Below are 18,922 nucleotides of genomic sequence, written 5' to 3'. Positions count from 1 at the left end.
CAGCTCAGTAAATCTGAAAGAAACCCTTCTAAAAGACCTGTATTGCACAGCACATGAGCTGTATTTTCAAAATGCCTGATCCTGGACTGGGATCCTCGAGCTACTTCATACTTGATTCACAACTAGAAGATTAGCAATGCCATTCAACTCGTGGTACACACAACTGTTTCTGGTCCTCTTCGAGCAGAGCTGCAGCACACAGTTACTCATCTCAGAAAGGTCAAACATATTTCTGATAGAAGGTTATGGTCATTTACCAATCTAAGTAGGTATGGAGAAAAGAAAGCAGTTGCGAGCTGTCCTGTCATCTCAACTCTTACTCTGCTTTGACGTTCTTGAAAGAATTCTCTCACACAGGTCCAGAAAAGCCTGAGGGAAGCCAAAAGGGAATTATCATTTAATTCTGACAATCTGTCTGGAAGACATTAGGAATGTGCCTCTGCTCTAAAGAGGAATTTCAGAACATTAAGCCAAGAACCAAAAATGCAGTCCTATACAGTGAGACCTTCCAGTGCACAGCGTGCACCTTAAGCAGTACCTCAGTCCTTCGCTCACGCTTCAGCCGGCCTACAAAATCAGTATGCTGTGCCATGACCTACTGGGTCACCTCTGTGGAAAGCAAACAGGAAGGTATCAATACAGTGAACTCCAAGCCACCAAGCCACCATATTCAAACCCCAAGTGCCAAGCAGACCCTGGCTCAAGCAGTGTAGAAGCATGCTCCTGCCATCTCCTTCCCATGCAAGTTAGAGCAAGTTTCCCAGAAAGGGACCAAACCAATTTTATTTTATTTTTTTTTAAACTAAATGCTTTTAATAGAAAACAAAATACAAAATAACTCTTTCCAGAAAGCAGAAATATTTAATCTCTCTAAGTGACAAATTAGAACGTGCTTTTTCTGCAGATCCTTGTTTTAAATGCTGATGATTTATTTCACAAAGTGTTCATGAAACTGATATTGCAACATTTGGAGAAAAATCCAACACTGGCAAAGCTGCCTCTGCGTATGCACAATAATTTAGTAATACTATTTTTTCCTCACGTCACTTTGTGTGTATGTCTCTCTCCCCGTCCCCTTCTTCCTAGATTGCCAACTTCCTTTTACGGAAATATTTCTGTGAGGTGCAGTGGTAGACTGACATGTCTTGCTTCAATTAGGAGTCCAAACATAGCCTCTTCAGTTCCATCGTGCCCTCCTCCAGCCAAAGCAAGTCTTGTATTACCCTTTAAGCCACGGCCCTCACTGTTCTCCCATCCTCAAAACACAGTGCAACCAGATTCAGAAAGATCCCTCATCATGGAACATAAATACAAATATCACAGCTAGTACCAGGAATCAAACTCAAACAACAATGCAGAGACAGGCCTCTACTAAGGTCAGACTTTGATCCTCTTATTAAAAAGAAGGTATTTTCTGCATAGCTAGTCCAAAATATTGCAGAAGTGCAATAAGGAGCTGTAATATTTGGGACCGCAATGAGTGTAGAAAATACATAATGTTCTTTTAATATAAGGGTCTTAAAATGCTGGTACTCTGCAATACCAAGAAAAGAAAACAAAACACACTGGGCCAGTAGTTCTCCACACGCTCAAGCCTCAGTTAGCAGTAGATAAGATGTGCCCATCAATCAACGCAGGACATTTAAGTGCAGGTCAGCAGCTTATCTGGCTGGCAGTTTCACTTGTCTGGATCACACTTTTGGTTTCCCCTTTTCCTCTCCTACAAATACAGGATTAGAACACACGTGTATTTTCATCACTCCTCCTTTTTCTTTACTCCATTTAACAGCACAGGCCTTTTTATGGGCATGAAATTTTAAAGCATTTGCATCGCTCTGAACGCGCCTTTCAAGGGGACAGAGGCAGAAAAGTGTTTCACAGTCAGTAATCTCAACTTGTAATGGACTCTGGCATTCAACACCCCCACCCACTTCCCTAAGGAAAAGAAGAAAATTAATGTTCCTGATTTTCTTGTGCAATTCCAGTCACTAGAAGAAGATTACAGGCCATAAACTGTATGCTCAGCACATTATTCATTTGTCCGGTATATACACCAACCAGTTCACTGGAAGACCCATCGGCAGGGGCATTGCAGTACGTGTTACGGATGTCCCACACCCGGACAGAATTGTCCATCGAGGCCGAAGCAATTAAACTACTGTCAGGGCTAAAAGTAAGGCTGGTTATGTTGTCCGTGTGCCCCCTCAGTTCTTTGTAGAGAGTTCCTGAAGCCAAGTCCCACAGCTTTAGCCGCTGGTCTTCACCCGCCGAGGCCAGGTACTTACCATTGGGAGAAAATGCAAGTGCCAGCACGGGGCCACGATGCCCGGTGAACAGGCGCACCGAGTTGCCTTGCTGAGTGCTCCATAAGCGCACAGTCTTGTCTGTGGAGCCTGTCGCTAAGTAGTTGGAATTGGGGTGGAACTTGACACAGTCTACATCCAGTAAATGGCCTGCATATATTCGCAGAGGGTACGTCCGATCAAACGACCAGAGCCTTGCGGTGCGATCATGGGAGGCGCTGGCAAAGTACAGGCTGCAGGGACTGATGTCCAAATCCCAGACAGGGTAGGCATGTCCTTGGTACAACACAGTGTTTGTGAAACTTCCGAGGTCCCAGTATCTGATGGACATGTCCTCAGAACAAGACAAAAGTCCTGAGCTGTCGGAAAGGAACCTGGTGCTATACACAGGCCCACAGTGTCCTCTCAGGATTTTCATTTCTGTGCCTGCGCTGTCATCCTCTTCCTCCTGGTCGGGAAGAGGAAAAAAAAAAACAACAACAAACAGAGAAAAGCGTGTTTATCTGTTCAGCACATACAGGAAAATAAGCTGGCATTGACACAGAAGAATTTATTTCAGATGTGGCACATTCTGCGCAACCCCAAGACACAAATGCTGCTAGTGCATTTGGAATCAGTGCTAAAAGAGCTGCTGAGATCAGACTTATGTAAGAGGTTTCACCCCTACTTTGCATAGCCTCACGCCTGCTCTAGAAGGCAGTTAACCCAGAATCATATGAAAAATACAGAAAAAATAAGCATTTTAGGAAAGCTTCCCAAATGCCTGTTGCTTTAAAATACTTGTTAAAAACATCTGCTAATTCCCTCTCCACTCCCTGCTAAAATTTTGGCTAGATGTTAAAACAGATCTTGGCATCTGCTCTTTTGGTGTGGTCATTCTTGGAAGTAAAACTCTCAGTAGAGAAAAAGAAGCCAGATGTCTTAAAGAAAAGGCAGGAGGCAGAAGGACAAGGCCAATGTGACAAGCTGTGTACTGGACATTCCTTCTCAGCCCCACACTTTAGCAGAGATCCAGCAGAGATCATAGTATCTATTTCCCTGTGCCAGCACCATCAGGATGCTTTACACCCCCACCTTTCAAGACCAGCAAATGCATCTTATTTAGGCCAAATAATCTATTTTGGGGTAGGAGAAGATAAGTAATCACAAAAAGGATTGCAGTGGAAACCTTTTTATCCTGCAGTTCTCCAATTCAAGCACCACAGCAGATCATCAACAATTAAAGGCTTTTACATTTTAAAAACCTCAATGAGCTGTGCTAAAGGAATTTGAGCATTTTACTCCTTCTCAACAGAGGCCATCTATGGGAGTCTTCTCAAGCAGCGCCTCAATAACTAAAGGCTACAGACTGCACAGGCTGCAACAAATTTCAACTCCAAACAGTGTCCTTGTCCAGCAAGTTGCACTCTCACCTCAGTGAGAGCACAAGAAGAGAACCACGGCTTGGGATGCATCTGCTTGAGACCATCCTTCCTTGGGATGCTCTTGCAGATGCTTTCTCAGTAACGCTTGCCTATGGACAAGTCTGCATGTGCAATTCAACACGATGCCCCTTTGTTTGTGAGCAGCCTCATGTACTTTTATCACTGCACACCGGTTTCTGTTTCCTGCAGAACAAGCACTTCCTGCCCTGAGAGGAAACTCAGCTCCCCAGGGCTGTTGCTGACCAGCAGAAGCCAGCGCACAGCAAGCGGCTCTCAGCTCTCACAGTCACCTCTCAGGGCTGCAGGACCTCAGGAACCACAGTTTGGCAGCATTTACCTACAGCCCTCAAAGCCCTTCTCATCCAACAGTTTCAAATCCCACTCACAAAAGTGAGCACGCTGTAACTGCTGGCTTGCTGTCTTCCTCCATCCCGGCTTTGTGCTCAGTGGTAGGTGGCAAGCAATGTTTAATAATGCTAATTCTCTTCAGAGTAGTCGGCGCCCATGGGAGTTTTATGATGTGGCTGGGAGCCAACCCCATCTCTCATGGAAGGTGAGGCACAAAGAAATTACAGGCTCTAGCAGGCAAAGCTCTGTTCGTATTCAAATTGCTTTTTCTACTTCAGACAGAGCACTGCTTGCTGGAATCCACAGCATCTCTTTTAATATGGTAACGGCCTACAATGCTGATACCTACACTGTTTTATCCTATTTAATTATGACCAAAAGATCCCTAACAAATTTCCAACAGAAGTCTGCTCAAGTGCCCTATACTGCATTACAGTTTTGGTAAATTCTGCAAGTCCAGGTACTTAATTCTATGCTTTCAAATTCATACAGAGCTACTTCAGCTACCTGCAAGAGCGTACACTTTTGCTATTACAAGCACATGCTCTTCTTCTCTTTCACTAAAGCTGCAGCTGATTTGAAAATGCCTGCCTAAGAATTCAAAAACCACACTTCTGTATGAGCACAGGTAGCAATTATTATCTTTCTCTTCTGTTTGATACTCAGTGAAACAACTGCACATTTCTGTTACAGTTCACTGAAAATGGGATACCTGTAATGCTTCTGAGTCACTACATTCTTCCTTTTCCTCCCTGCAAGTTAGCCTGCTAGCCAGAGAGGGCTAAATTTACAAGCTATTTACATCTAATTTAAACAATACCCTACAGATACAGTAAAAGCTACCTTTTATTATTTGCACTCTCCATTTTCAAAAGAATAACTATCAAAATATTTACAGTAATGGGACAGAACTGGAAAACTGACACTACTGAACATTAAAAAAAAAACAACAACAAAATAACTGCTCATCAATAGTGAGTAAGAAATCATCCTGAGCTAGTACAAGACACCCCAAAACTACTTTGTTTTGTTCTTTTCAGTTTGTTAATGTGTTGGCATGTTTTATTATATTGCACACCTTTCAAATGAGACACTTGTAGATAAGACTGCCCAACATTTCAGTTATTGCTTAAGTCAATAAATGAGTTTGACAGGACAGTCATCTGAATTCAGAAAATGCAAATGTTTCACTGCATTTAACCTTGTGAGCAGCAAACCTTACCTAGCCCTCTGTGCAGTATAAGCATCAAGGGAATGTCTGACCCTCAAAAAACCAAACAGAACAAAAAGCCGTCCTCCGCCACCCCAGAAAGACTTCCTTTGACTCTAAGCACTATCAAGTTTCTCTGAGTATCATTCTTCTCTCTCATCCTGTCAGGATGGAAGATCTCTCATCTGCCTGCAGTAGGGATCTCTAGCAGGGGAACTCAAGGAGGTAGACACCAAGGCTCTCCTTGCAGGACATTTTTACTGCTTCTTCCCGCACTGCCTCCTCTGCCTGCCACCCATCAAGGTGTCAGTGCCATCCCTGCTCACTGCCATCTCAAGGACCGCTGCCACTCACTGTCTTAAAAGCAGAGTCAAACAGGGTCAAGTCTTAGCCTTCACAGAATTTAAAGGTTTGTCACTCTTATGGCTATTTGGAATAAAGAGCATAATTTTCTGCTGATGATTGATGTAGCACCAGTGATGAGCATGGCAAACAGTAAGGCCATTCGCACTGCTGCAAAATTGCATTTTATACAGGGACTACGGAGTGGCATCTGTGAAACAACACTATAAATAAAATGGAATTTCTTTATCCCTAAATGCTGAGCCTCCCCTGTTTCCAAGAACCAAGCTAACACTGGCAAAGTGTATTCGGGCATCACACTGAGCAAAATTCACTAAAACTACAGCTAATAGAAAACTGACTTTAAAGCCTTTGTGTCAGTAAGAGACTTGGAAAAACTATTGATCTCTTCTGCCAAATCACAACTTCACACATATACACACGCAAAAGGAGTTAATAAACCAGTAGTGTCACTTCAGTGCCATCCTGAAAGAGATCCACTGAAGCTATCACAGCCCCAGACCTCTATAACTTCTTAAACTGCATGACTAATGTGCTTGCAGCAGACCAGAAACCAAGCTGAAGGCTGATTATTTTGAGCACTGCTTAAATACAGCAGTGCATCCCAGTCCAATTACTCTATACAGAAATCAAACAGAACAAAATGAAGAAACCCTACAAAAACCAGCCAAGTGTCACATCCTATACAGGTTACAGAACTCGATGCAGTAATGTCAGTGCACTTCAGCCTTTTCTGTTGCCAAAGTTTCCATCAGATTTATTGCTATGAACTGTTGCTGATCAGACTGCCATGACAGTCTGAAACACAGCTTCCACTCACTGAGCTACATGCTGGTGACTGCAGCCCAGCAAGGGTATTCTCATTCAAGTTGGCTTGATATCTGTGCTTTCCACCTCAGTGGCACACATGTGGATAGTGGTCTGTTTCTACCTTTAATCCTGTGAGTACTTCTGTGGGCATGCACTTGCTGCTCTCTGACACAGGCATTTGTTTCCTTTGCAGTCCTTAGGCTTCCATTGGCATTCAAAGATATGGAACCAGTGATCTGCTCAGGCTGTTTGCCCTCAACTCTGAACTCCAGATCAGGTCACTATTTGTTTTGTCAGTGATGAAATGATTCAGGGCAATGATGACTTTAATTTGTGCTGGTCTTTGACCAGTTTTTTAGACTGTGCATAAATACTGCAGGATACACAAGATCTTAAAACAAACAATGCCATTTGTTTGTAATTAAGCTTCTGTGGCCGTTTCATAATATATGTAAAAAAAAAAAGCAAATACATGCCAACAAAAAGCTAACATATACTCCTGACAGCTTGGCAATATCCCACTTGTCTAAAGCCTGGAGTCAAAGAAGGTGATCTGCTAATTTACCAGATAAATTTTCCTCGTCACAGGTTATTTTCATTTATTTTTCCTGAAAGGCAATCCATAGCCAAATGTCCTAGGAACTTCTGCAGCTTATCATGACAACAAACCCACAGCTCCACCCTGGGTTAGTGTGACCTGCTCACTCAGCAGAAGGGCTTAACCAGAGAAGTGGTGAACACACTGCTGTGCTGTTTCACTTGGACACCTGCCTCTAGATCTCAAGCTAACTAACAAAGCAATCTTGACTCATATACCTCATCATATACCAAACTATGCACTCTTTAAAAATAAACAGAACCTTGCCACCAGGTATTTTTTTATGAGTAGAAAATAAAACAGCGGGGGAAAAGAAAAAAGGATGCTTCTGCTAAATGCACAACAGAAGAACAGTTGAATGCTTCCCCCTCCCCGCCCCCCCTTCAAGAGGAGTGATTAAACAAAGGAAGAGTTACAAACTGATCTCTAACCAGATATAAGATGCTACACGGGCAGTTGTGGTGAGAGGGGAGGGAGGGTGTGACTAGAAGTTAAAAGAAAAAGAAAAAAAACTGGAAGACGTTATCTAGCCTGGCATGCAAAGGCACAGATATCCCAGTCCTCATCTTTAGCACTCCAGCACAAGTCAGAATTATCTGAAGCTCCTACACTACTGATTCTTTAATGCAGACTTGCTGTATAATTTTTCAACTCCTCACCTCTTGCTAGAGTGACTCTTTACTTTTTAAGTTTTTCACTTAAACATACTTTTCACATCTGAGGCCTCAGACCAACTTTCTCTGGTTCTTTTTTTTACTTTACTCTTCCCAATTCTGCCTCCCTTTCACCACTTTTCTGATTGCATTTTGAACCACTTCTAGTTTTCACTACAATGTGTTTTTACTTTCCGTATTTCCTTGTTTCATCTTCCCACCCACAGAAGAAGGCTCCGTGCTACACAGCAAAGAGAGTTCTCCAGTGACCTGTCTGTACCGGGCTGCCTCTGTACTGTGATCTCTTCAAGGACAATAAGAAGAGGGAGATCTGCACCTAGGACTCATGAACTGTGACCTGAGCACACTGTCATTACACCTCAGTGCAGCATTTTACAAGCAAGGCAAGAAAGAAAAGGGATAAAAGGAGGCTGTAAGAGGAAGTGAGTCAAGGCAGACAGGAGGCAAAGAGACTCACAGTTTCCTATAACACTATTAGATACTCAACATCAAGCCCGAATATACCTCAATAGAAAGGGTATTGAGGAGGGGAAAAAAAAAAAAAAAAAAAGAGGTATTCAAACCTCCTCATCCAGGATATCACAAGCCAGGCGGATGCGGGACACATCAACAAGATGGGGCTCAGATTTTAACTTCTTGGAACGCAGGCTCCACAGCTTAACGCATGAATTATCAAACCCAGCAGCAAGCAGCTTGCTATTTGGTGAAATCTCTGCCGTGTTCAGCAATTGCTCTGTGTTATAGAAGGCATAGAAGCAGATGGTTGTTAAGGAAGGGGGCCCATCCTTGACGCGTTTAATGCTGTCCTGCAGTAATTCCAGCGCTGCCTCATTCTGCAAGATGGAAGCTGGTACCTCGCTGGGCTCCAGCCCGTTGCTCTCATTCCGCGAGGAGCTCCCACTGGCGTAGAGCTGGTAGTCGGTCCTCTTGGAGGGCTGCACATCCAGGTGGATGTGCAAGGTCAGGACTTTGCACAGGGCGTTGTTGTTGTCACTTTGGAGGTAGCGAAGAAGGTAGTTGTAGCTGTCCTCTTGAAGGCGGATGACGTACTTGTTGTCCAGAAAAGCCCGGAGCTTCAAGTTGGACAGGATATCTTGAATAGTCATGGTAGTCTGTAACTGCTCAATGATATCCTTCTGGCTGGCATTCTGCAAGAACATGCCATGGAAGCGGCTGTAAAAACTGTCCACTGTGCTTTTTAGGCCATTCTGGACCATGTTCAGATGGAGGTAGACGAAGAGGGGATACAGAAGAGGCATCACTTCATGGCTGTGCTGAGAATCTGAATCTACAGAGAAAAGAGCAACAAACTTTGAACAATTTCTCAATCCACTTTCTAATCGGAACAAAGCAGAGCAAGGACAGTTACTGCAAAAAGCCTCAGGAATAGGACTCTGTTCGTTTCTGGCATTTAAGTGGACCTTTTCAGCCACTTAAAGGGGATACAGAGCATCTACTGAAGATTTAAGTAGAGATTTCAAGTTGATGAAGTATATTATCAGAAAAAAAAAAGGCAGATTTCAAAACTCCTTTTAGGAGTGGTCAGTTATTAAAATACTACCTTGCTACATGACAGTCAGATTTTTTCACTCTGTATTTCAGAAAATACATACATTGTCCATTGAGATAAACTTTAAAATTTACTTGTTACATTTAAAATAACATTTAATACAGTTTCAGTCAAAAATATTTATGTAGTTTGTGTTGGCCTGAACTTAGATGGCTTTTTTTATTTCCCCCTAGCTTCAATAAAACTTGTACATGATGCTTTGGGTGGAACTGATTTGATTTATCCCAAGCTACAGTTGTCAGAATGTACTGCAATATTCTGGGCTTGTTCCATTTCTGTGCCAGCTCGTGTGCATGCTTTCTGTCTCTCACCCTGACAAGGCAAATCCCAGCAGTAATTCCATGTGCACTGTGCAAACAGCTCCCGATTAGGCTATGCTGTACCTTGCAGAGACTGATCTGTGCAGCAGCTTCTTGGAGCTGTGTCCCTCTCACCAGCTGCAGGGAGCTGTGAAGAGCAGAGCACTGCCACCGGGTATCATAATCCCACACAGGGCACAACAGTGACTTACTGGAGGCCCAAATGCATCTCCCACTGTGTACCACCCTTTCTAACTTCCCCTTCAATCACTACCAACACTGCACACTGGGATCAAGGCTCACTGGAGAAACGTAGATATGTCACAAAGTGGGGAGAGTGGCAACCTCCATCTTCAAGGCACTGTTATAAAAGTCCTTATCCATTTTTTGGCTTTTTGTTGTTGTTGATGTTTTTTTCTTTTAAATCTCCCCACCTTTGGGACTCTAGGAGAAATATGAACCATTGCAGGAATACCTGGAATTATGGATGCCCTATGCACCCCACTATAGCATAAAAATATTTTTCCCATCATGTATTTGAAGTTTCTAAGTCCGTACAAGTAAATGAAAGGATATAAATTATCTCTCAGTAGCCTTGACAATTGAAAAAGAAATCAGTTATGAACAAAATTCAAAATTCCTAGGCTAGGGGACAGAAATTAGTGCAGTAATCTACTAAGCTATCTGCCATTCATATAAAGCATTGCCATCTTCCTTTTTGCCTTGTATACATACAATGCTTTTCAGAAGATCTACAGATATAGAGGTCAAATCTATATTAACAAGATAAGTTCAACAGACAGCTAATAGACAAAGCTACTCAGCCATCAGGTAAAAAAAAAAAAAAAAAAAAAAAAAAAAAAAAAATATATATATATTTATTCAGTTGTAGTAACTGAAATCTCATAGCTTGGAATCAAAAGATTCAGACAGAAACATGACTTGAAGTCCTAAGACTTTCTCTAGTCCACACCACGCCTCTCCCATTCCTGTACTAATTAACCACACTGTATGTCATGATCTTGAATTTTGCTACACTGTCATTTATTTGTTGAAATGGCACAGATCCAGCTGGCTTCCTCTTCCTCGCTTCCTGATATTTACCTGTGAGAAAATTGCGTAGTCGTCCAAATTGTACTTCATATTGCTGTGGCTCCGGCAGGCAGGGAGCTGCAGACACAACGTTGGCACAACCAGATTCAGATTGGACTGTGAAGTAAAATAAATAAAATTAAGATTTAAGGAGTTTTGCATGTGTGCCTGGAAATAAAACTTCTCATAAGATCCAAGGTAATCCAGCCACCGGGGTGACATTTTTTACTTCATACTGTCCAGGGTGGACACTGTCTTAAGCACCAAAACAAGGCATTTATTAAATCTAATCTAAAGAGTTACACAACTGAGACAGATCATGAATGAAAAACTAAACCGATTTTTTTTAATTTAAAAAAAGCTTAGCAACTCTTCTGCTTGCTCTCCACCACCCCAAATACATTTTTAAGCTTTCAGATACGTTGAGTTCAGAAGCAACAGTGTAATGTTGTCACAGATCCCTTTAGAGGTTTACAAGACACTGGATGGTTTTACAACTTTGCACTCAGAAAGAGGAAAGCAATTTCTAACTTTCTCCAAAACAAAGTCTTTCCATCTGCTAAAGCCAGCACCCTTCAAGACACGAGGCCTGCAGTAACCCTACCACAGAGCATCAAGGTCATCTCAGAGGGTATTAAACTGATTTTGGAATCAGCATCAGCTCTTATAAACGTGGTTCTCTTCCATCTAGAAAGGAACTGACTTATTTCTCTGGCACAAAACCCTTCCTCTTCTGCTAATGCCCTAGAATCTGCCTTGAGGCTTTGTGCAGGTTTATAGACATTCGCCTATATAACCTGGGCAAATAAAAATACTGGTAATTAGAAACAAAATCTGCATTCCTAAATTTTAACTGATGTATTTAATTCTTCTGTTCTTGCAAGAGCAGGACAAGTCAAAGAGCTTTGTTTTCCTCTTAATTTTTTTTTTAAATAAACATTCATAACTGTTTTGCCCTCCATAATACTTATTATTTTCCCTTTCAACTTCTTTTGGCCTTTCCACCTCCCGGTCCCTTTCATTCCTGTCTCTTTTCCTTCCTGTCCTTGATCGATCACTTTTTTTGTTCAAGCATTTGGCTCACGCAGAGGCACAGATAGCCTTGGAAATCTATAAACAACATCATCACATTTCCACGTCCTCAAGAGAGAGGCCAGCCTGCAGCTCATCTCAGTGCATCTAATTAGAAAGAGATCAGCTCATGGTATGCACACAGCCTGTCACTATTCCTCCCCTCACTCTGTATCCCTGTCTCTTAGAGAAATACAGAAGATGCATTTACTGCAGGGAAAGCTGAATTCATCTTCAGCAACAGAGAGTTAAGCAATGCTTGTCTTCTCCCCATGGGAAACACAACTAAAGACTCCAGTACCAATAGCCTATCTTCTAGCAAGTCAGTCTCAAAACAAACAAATACAAGCTGTTAAAAGATACACATACACTGACTGTACTTTCTACAGCCTGGTTGCTTCACAGGCTCCATGTTGATAAGAATTCCAGGCTTAGAGCTTTGCATCAAAACTCAGAGCATCAGTTTATAAAGAAAACAACTTCAAAAACAAAGCAAAACATTTATGTAACACTACTTATTGGTATTAAAGCCTAAATTAAAAAATACCTTCTACTTAGGCTCATAATTTAATATAATCAATATTAATCATGAGGAAATAAACTCACACTTAACAATTCAGAAACAATCAGCAACAGTTTTCAGTGTCACCCATGCCACTTGTGGCAAAAGCAAAGGACACCAGAAAAATAGAAATAGGGCCTTTTTTTCAAATGTAAATCTGTGGCACTGCATAAGAGTCAGCTCTGCAGAGCTTCAGTGGCCTTGTTTCAGCAGGAAGGGGCATGACTTTCCATCCAGCTTGTGCCACAAAGCACAGTGTCTGTCCTCAGCTTAATCAAGCGCTCCCTCCATGTCACCTACTTAACTTTCTTTCTGTAAGTGACATAATTCCAAAATTAAGATGCCCTTCCTGCTTTAGAGAGGAGAAACTGATCTTCAGCTGCCTATTCTAGAGCAGGCTGACTGGATGACCATCAGGCTCTGCACTTCACTCAATAAAGATGCTAGAGCTTGATCCTACCAAGCACACAGCAAACAAGCCCTAACCTAGCAGCCAGTGACAGCAAGTTCTAATCTTTTTCCTTCCCCAGACTCTTGCCCAGTTAACACTGCTAAAAGGCATCAAGAGCTCAACAGCTCCCAAAACAAAAAAGCAGATATTCAGGTATTTTTTTCTCCCGGTGGAAGAAAAACACATTAAGAGATCTACACTATTTTCTTCTCCACTTTCCCTAGTGGCCGTAAGTGCAGCTATTGGAAACATCTGCTCCCTGCCTTCACTTCCTGTAATTGCAGCCAGTTCAGCAACCCGCCAGCAAATTCCAAGGAACCCATTCCTGTTTCAGGGACACCAACAGCACCCTTCTGGTCTCCTGTTTTCTGCTAAGAAGGAACAAATGCAGGGCCGTTTCATAGCAGCTGGTTCTCCTTCGATGAAAGTGCAATTAAGTACAATTTTACATTAATTCTGACAGTCTTAAGTATTGATAGGATACTGTGGACAATATTGGAGAAACCTGTTCTTCAGTTGTTTTTTCTATCCCTCAAACACTCTTCTAGTTTATTAAGAAATATGAAACAGTCAAAAGGAAGCTCTGAGCTGTATTTTAGTGCAAAAACCAGAACTGTGTAACTATAGCAAGTATGGAGAAAGGCTGAAGAGGCTCTGGAGGATGACAAAAAGAAACGTCAAGGCAAAACAGAGAAACAAAACTATTTAAAACCAAAACCAGTGGACACTTCACTCAGAAAGGAGAAATCAGAATTGAAGACAGCAGTAGGCAACTCTCCCATTTCTAGAGACCAGCTAATTTACAATGCAAACAAAGGAAAGAGTTGAACAGAAAAAGTAAGGTGAGTTTTGTTAAGGACAAAACAAAATCATCTCCAGAAAAAAATATTTTATTGCTTTCTCTGAAATAAAGCTGTGTTAGCTTCAGAACCTGGCCAGCTTTTATTCAGCTTACAAAACTAAAATGACTGTAGCAGAAGTATTTTGAGCTTGTTTTGTCAGGATAAATACATGCTAGGATTTTCTCTTTCAACAGTCATTTGCAGAACTGCAGCATATTCACTGATAGCTTACTACCAGCATGTTTGACATGGAGAAATAGTAAGCAGCAGAATACACGACAGCAGACCATTTTCAGTTCTAACGAAAATTGATGACTAAGTTCTGAATCATTAGCCACAAAACCCTTGCGCTGGCAAGAAGATACAAACTAATAAGAAACTTAGTAATAATATTTGGTGGAAGATTAGTAAAGAGACAAAAAAAAGATCAATCACAGTCATGCTTTACTGAGGTCTTTTTGCATGATGCCATGTGGGAATGCAAGGACTTGCAGTCCAATTCAGCTCTGTTTGTCCTTCAGATACTCTGCACCCTCCCAGTATCAATTAGTTCCAACTTCTAATCCCATCCCAACCGACCTTTCTACTCTTCTTTTCCCTAAAACATCTCATCAAAACCAACCCAAACCAATTTGCATCGCACTTTGGTTTCATTTCTTCCCCATCCTTCCAGTATTACTTCAGAGAGTTACAGCAAGCATCTGCCAACTTTAAAAACAGCAAGGAAATGAAAAATACTGAGAAGGTGCAAGTCCATTTTAATAACAAAGCATTACCCAATTTCCTTCAGGCTGCTACAAGAGTCAGCCTACACATTTACCCATACATCGCTCATCTTAGGACTAAAATAAATACAGCAAAATAGTCGAGAGGTGGAAAGAGCCATTTTGGCATTCATCTTTACCCAGGTACAAGCACAGAGTTATACAACAACCAATGTTTTGTCGAATTAAGCTGTATCACAAGTAAATTATACCCTTGCCACTCTCAGCTGGGAATACCATTACATCCTAAACAGATCAACTAAAAAAGACCCACTCTTCTACTTGTGCTTTCACCCTTGTTCAACCCCAAGTTCAACCTTGTGTTTTTCATTACTTTTAAATGTAAATAAAGTGTTTACAACCTCCATATCACTTGCATCTTTTCAACATTTGTACCTGCACAAATACTAGCCAGTTTATTTTAACACAAAAAAAGATAACATTAAAAAAAGATAAAAACACAAATAGTCTGCCTGGTCACAGAAAAGACTGGGAACAGCAAATAGCATAACAGAATCCAAAAGCCTTTAAGAAAAAGGACACAGTTTATTTCTGTGCCTCATCAACTGAAGAGTTTCTTTCCCCTCTCCACACACCCCCCCCCCCAAGTGACACATAGGAGCTGTCACAATTTGAAATACGACAAGGCCAGAGAGAAAAAACCAGCCTGTATCACTTCCATTTTACATGACATAGCCCTCCTGGAGCACAAAGGTACAATAGATTTTCCTACTCCTACTTAATCCCTTCTGCAGGCTCTTCTAATTTTGGTATCAAAGTACCACTGCTCACCACACTTCATGTTTTCTAAGATACAGTGCATGTATTTACCACTATCCAAGCCCAATGCTCCACAGCCCATGCATCTCAATTTTTTATGCTTCTAACTATAGTTTCATTCTCTGAAATCACTTAACTCACTCCAGCTTCATACTGGCAAATTTCCTTCAAAAGGGAAGCTCTCCATACATACAGGTGAATTCATTTAGCTTTACCAAGATGCACGATCATGCGTGCTGGCAAGAAGCACTCACAGAAAATAGCAGGATTACCTGTGAGATTAGCTGCCATCTCTTCAGCAGTCTGACACAGCCTCAGCCCTTGTTTTAGGGGACCTTCTGAGTCCACATACTGACGGCGCTTGAGGTAGCAGGACACTGCCATCTGAATCTGTTCTGTGCGTACGCGTTTCATGACCTGGAAAGAAAAGAAAGATGATGGACTGCTACTGGGGAGGCATCTGCTGAGACCAACACGCACCATAGCTGTACTGCAAGTGATAGGGAACAAATGGCATTTTCATTGCTGAAGTTAAACAGCTCCATTACTGAAGCATGAAATAAAGCTTGTGGGCACCTGTCACAGTACCAAGGCATAACCTTCATGCTTTGAATCAGCTCCCTGAAGATATTTTGCTGCTTAATTCTACTGATTTCACTAGGAAATCCACAATACCGTTGAGGAGTGCACACTGAAGCTGCAGTGATCAGTCAAAGTATTTGATTTTGTTAAAGTAACTCACAAAAAGGAAAAGTTTCTCCTCCTTGCTTTTTACAGTAACTTCAGCTGTGTGCTGATTCTTCTGCTTAAACAACCAACAAAATGACACCAGAAGAGCCAGGCGAATAAGAAATTAATATAAAAAGGTGGGAATTTCAGAATAGTCATGCTTTAAATAGCCTACTTGTTTCACTTATTTGGGGAATCAAAGAAGCAACAGCTTATAGCCTGAATTTACAGGTCAGGCCCAGCGTTCTGGTGCCTCAGTCAGGTACGTTCCCAGAAAAAAAAAAAAAAAGAAAAAAGAAAAAAAGAAAAAGCCAAAGCCTTTTACACCTGCCCCCATCCACGTAGACTTACCACACAAATTAAAAAAAGATCCTCCGAAGTTTCCCCTAAGTAAATTTTGAAAGCCATCCTCACAAGCACTACCTGGTTGTATCTCGAACCCAAAAGGAGACTGATGCTCACTTTCAACCTCTGGCTTTTCACAAAAGCCTCAAGAAGGGGAATGGAACAGCTCACTTCTATCTGAGTAGTTACCAGCTGCCTTTAGACAATAGCCACGGAGCAGCTAAATCTGATGAAACGCAGCTTTGCAGAGAGTCAGGCACATACGACCTTTCTTCCCTGTTCCAAGAACTGTGCTCCTAACAAAATGCCAACTCAAAAAGCAGGCCATAGCCCAGCCTTCTCAGTATCCACACACGTCTGTGCTTATCCCAGCTGTCAGAGCAATGAGCTATCTGAGAAGTCCCAAGTAGACAGAGATGCAAGGTTTTAGCATAAGTCACTTCAAACACAAAGTGGAACTGCAAGCCCTAATGACAGGGAGAAAACTTTAAAGGGATTTCCATTTGCTCTCAAAGATGAAGTAACGGCTGATGGTGGGGAAGGGGCACTGACACCTGTAAGTTTTGAAAGCATTCTCAGATAGATCTATTAAAATCAACTACAACTTATTCCGTGTCAAAAACAAATTTCCTTTTAAAACTTCAATTAAATAAATCACCTTGATTTACGTTGCTACAAATGCACCCTCAGCAAGTCCACTGATGATATGAAGCTGGGAGGAGTGGCTGACGCACCAGAATGCTGTACTGCCGTTCAATGAGATCCAGACAGGTTGGAGATATGGGAAGGGAAGAACCTGATGAGGTTAAACAAGGGCAAGTGCAAAGTCTTGCACCTCAAGAGGAATAATCACACTCATCAGCATAGTTAGGGGCTGAGCTGCTGGAGATCTGCTCTGCAGGGAAGGATCTGCCGGTGGACAGCAGGTTGGCCATGAGCCAGCAGAGAGCCCTTATGGCCAAGAAGGCCAATGGGATCCTGGGATGCAAGTTGAGGGAGATGATCCTCCCCCACTGCTCTGCCTGGTGAGGCTCCTCAGTTCAACAAAGACTGGGTCTTTCTTACTTTCAAGTGACAGTGCAGCAGGACAGAAGTCTTCCCCAGGAAACCCCTTTGGGCACCAAGCTCAGGCCTCTTACTTTGCCATCATCCCTCACCCTTAGCACCAGAAAAAGCAATGCCACAAGCAGGGAAAGTTTGATAGTGAAAAATGGATTGACAATGCAAGAAAAGAAAAACAACATTCCTATAAATATTCTTCTCCAAGCCCTAAAAAACAGGGTTTATCATAAAACAAACGTAAGAAAGGGCTGCCAAAATGCCTTGAGCTGGGCTCAAATTGAGCACATTCACAACAGGTCAATGATGCAGAACTGAAGGGCAAAAAGGACACATTTGTCCCCCCTGGACCTTCGCATCATGTCCTCGCCTGGCTCTCAGAGCTGACGAGGATCTTCAGGACATGCACACATCAACCCTATGTTGCTTCTGTGCCTGCAGGAAGCCTGGAGCACTCTTTCATTAGTCTCAGCTGCCTTGCTCCACCCAAACACCCCAAGAATGATAAATACTAGTGCCATTAATTATTTTGACTGATAAGCAAAATACACAAGGAAAGAGAACCATCACCTCAGGAGCCTACACAGCTACAGTGCAGCCTCTTTTGCACAGTCACCAGTGCGAGGACGCAAAAGAGACACTGAGCTGCCGCTCTTTGAGGAACCAGAACACAGAAACCCAGAGAATACATCGTAGGTTCCTCTTTCTTAGAAGAGCTGGAAGTTGGCTGTGTGTTGAGCACTGGGTCGGGAGAATTCACTTCCTCCCACCCAGGTGCAGGTTTAGGCAGATTCCGCAGCCCTTTAGTATCACAGCATGGACGGGGAGAAGCTGGAGGACTGCTGCTGCTCTGCCCTCCGTCCTGCCCGGGGATGAGGCACCAAGGATCCAAAACACCTCCCACAAACTCTGAAGTATTCAACTCATCCAAGATTCACAAAAGTTTCAAAAGAAACAAGATAAAGGCCCTCTTGGGGTAGGAAAACCGCGGCCCCAGGTGGCCGTGGGCAGAGCGCTGCGGGCAGAAAGCAGACAGCCGGGATGCGAAGCGCGCCCCCCGCGCGGGGTGCAGGTCCGGCTCCCTCCCTGCCCGCGGGCTCACACCGCCAGCCCCACAGAGCTGCTTTCACTCCCCTCCCCGCCCCCACGGCACGATCCCCAGTCCCCACACTCACCCCTGGCGCCCGCCCCTCCTCTTGTGCCGGCCCCCGGCGCTCTCCCGCCGCAGCCCCGTCCGCGCCCGAGGGTCACCCCGCGGCCTCCCCGGGGCCTGCGGGGCCTCCGCCACGAGGCGGCCTCCCCACGCTCGCTCCCGCCGCCGGGCGGCGCCGCTCCGCTCCGCTCCCGGCCCGCCCGCCCGCTCTCTCGCTCGCTCCCCCCCCCCGGCGCGGCGCGGGCCGCCACTTACTGAGCATCGCAGGCGGAGGCGGCGGGAGGCGGGAGCCGGCCGGCGGGGCCGGGAGCGCTGTCAGTGCGCCCAGCCGCACTGGGCGGGGGCGCCGCCGCTGCCGCCTCCGCTGTGCGCCGCGGGCGCAGCGGCCGGGGTTGCCTGCGGGCCGGCGGCCGGCGGCGGCCTCTCCATGGCTGCCTGACACACGCCGCGGCGGGGCGGGGGCGAGCGGGGCCGG

General features: G+C 43.6%; 1 protein-coding gene across 1 annotated transcript; it reads right to left on the bottom strand.

Annotated features, from left to right (window-relative positions):
- Positions 1-756: 756 nt before the first annotated feature.
- On the bottom strand, positions 757-18,819 carry TAF5L (TATA-box binding protein associated factor 5 like). The gene is made up of 5 exons (XM_052684505.1): positions 18,703-18,819; positions 15,434-15,578; positions 10,704-10,808; positions 8,294-9,018; positions 757-2,751 (listed from the first exon to the last, which is right to left on the bottom strand). The coding sequence occupies exons 2-5, from the start codon at positions 15,573-15,575 to the stop codon at positions 1,954-1,956; spliced, it is 1,770 nt and encodes a 589-aa protein (XP_052540465.1). The 5' UTR covers positions 15,576-15,578; positions 18,703-18,819; the 3' UTR covers positions 757-1,953.
- Between the last annotated feature and the right edge of the window lie 103 nt (positions 18,820-18,922).

This window comes from Tympanuchus pallidicinctus, unplaced genomic scaffold (assembly GCF_026119805.1).
Source record: "Tympanuchus pallidicinctus isolate F22 unplaced genomic scaffold, pur_lepc_1.0 scaffold1, whole genome shotgun sequence".
NCBI lineage: Eukaryota > Metazoa > Chordata > Aves > Galliformes > Phasianidae > Tympanuchus > Tympanuchus pallidicinctus.
The sequence above is the reverse complement of the archived record's forward strand: the minus strand, read 5'-3'. Positions and strand labels throughout refer to the sequence as shown.

Bases quoted from the DNA above. Each gene is read 5' to 3' on its own strand.
- TAF5L (XM_052684505.1), bottom strand. From the start codon at position 15,575: ATGAAACGCGTACGCACAGAACAGATTCAGATGGCAGTGTCCTGCTAC. The intron at 9,019-10,703 runs GTAAATATCAGG...TTTTCTCTGTAG, and splicing joins ACTACGCAATTTTCTCACAG to ATTCAGATTCTCAGCACAGC. The intron at 2,752-8,293 runs GTTTGAATACCT...CTTCCCGACCAG, and splicing joins GTGATATCCTGGATGAGGAG to GAGGAAGAGGATGACAGCGC.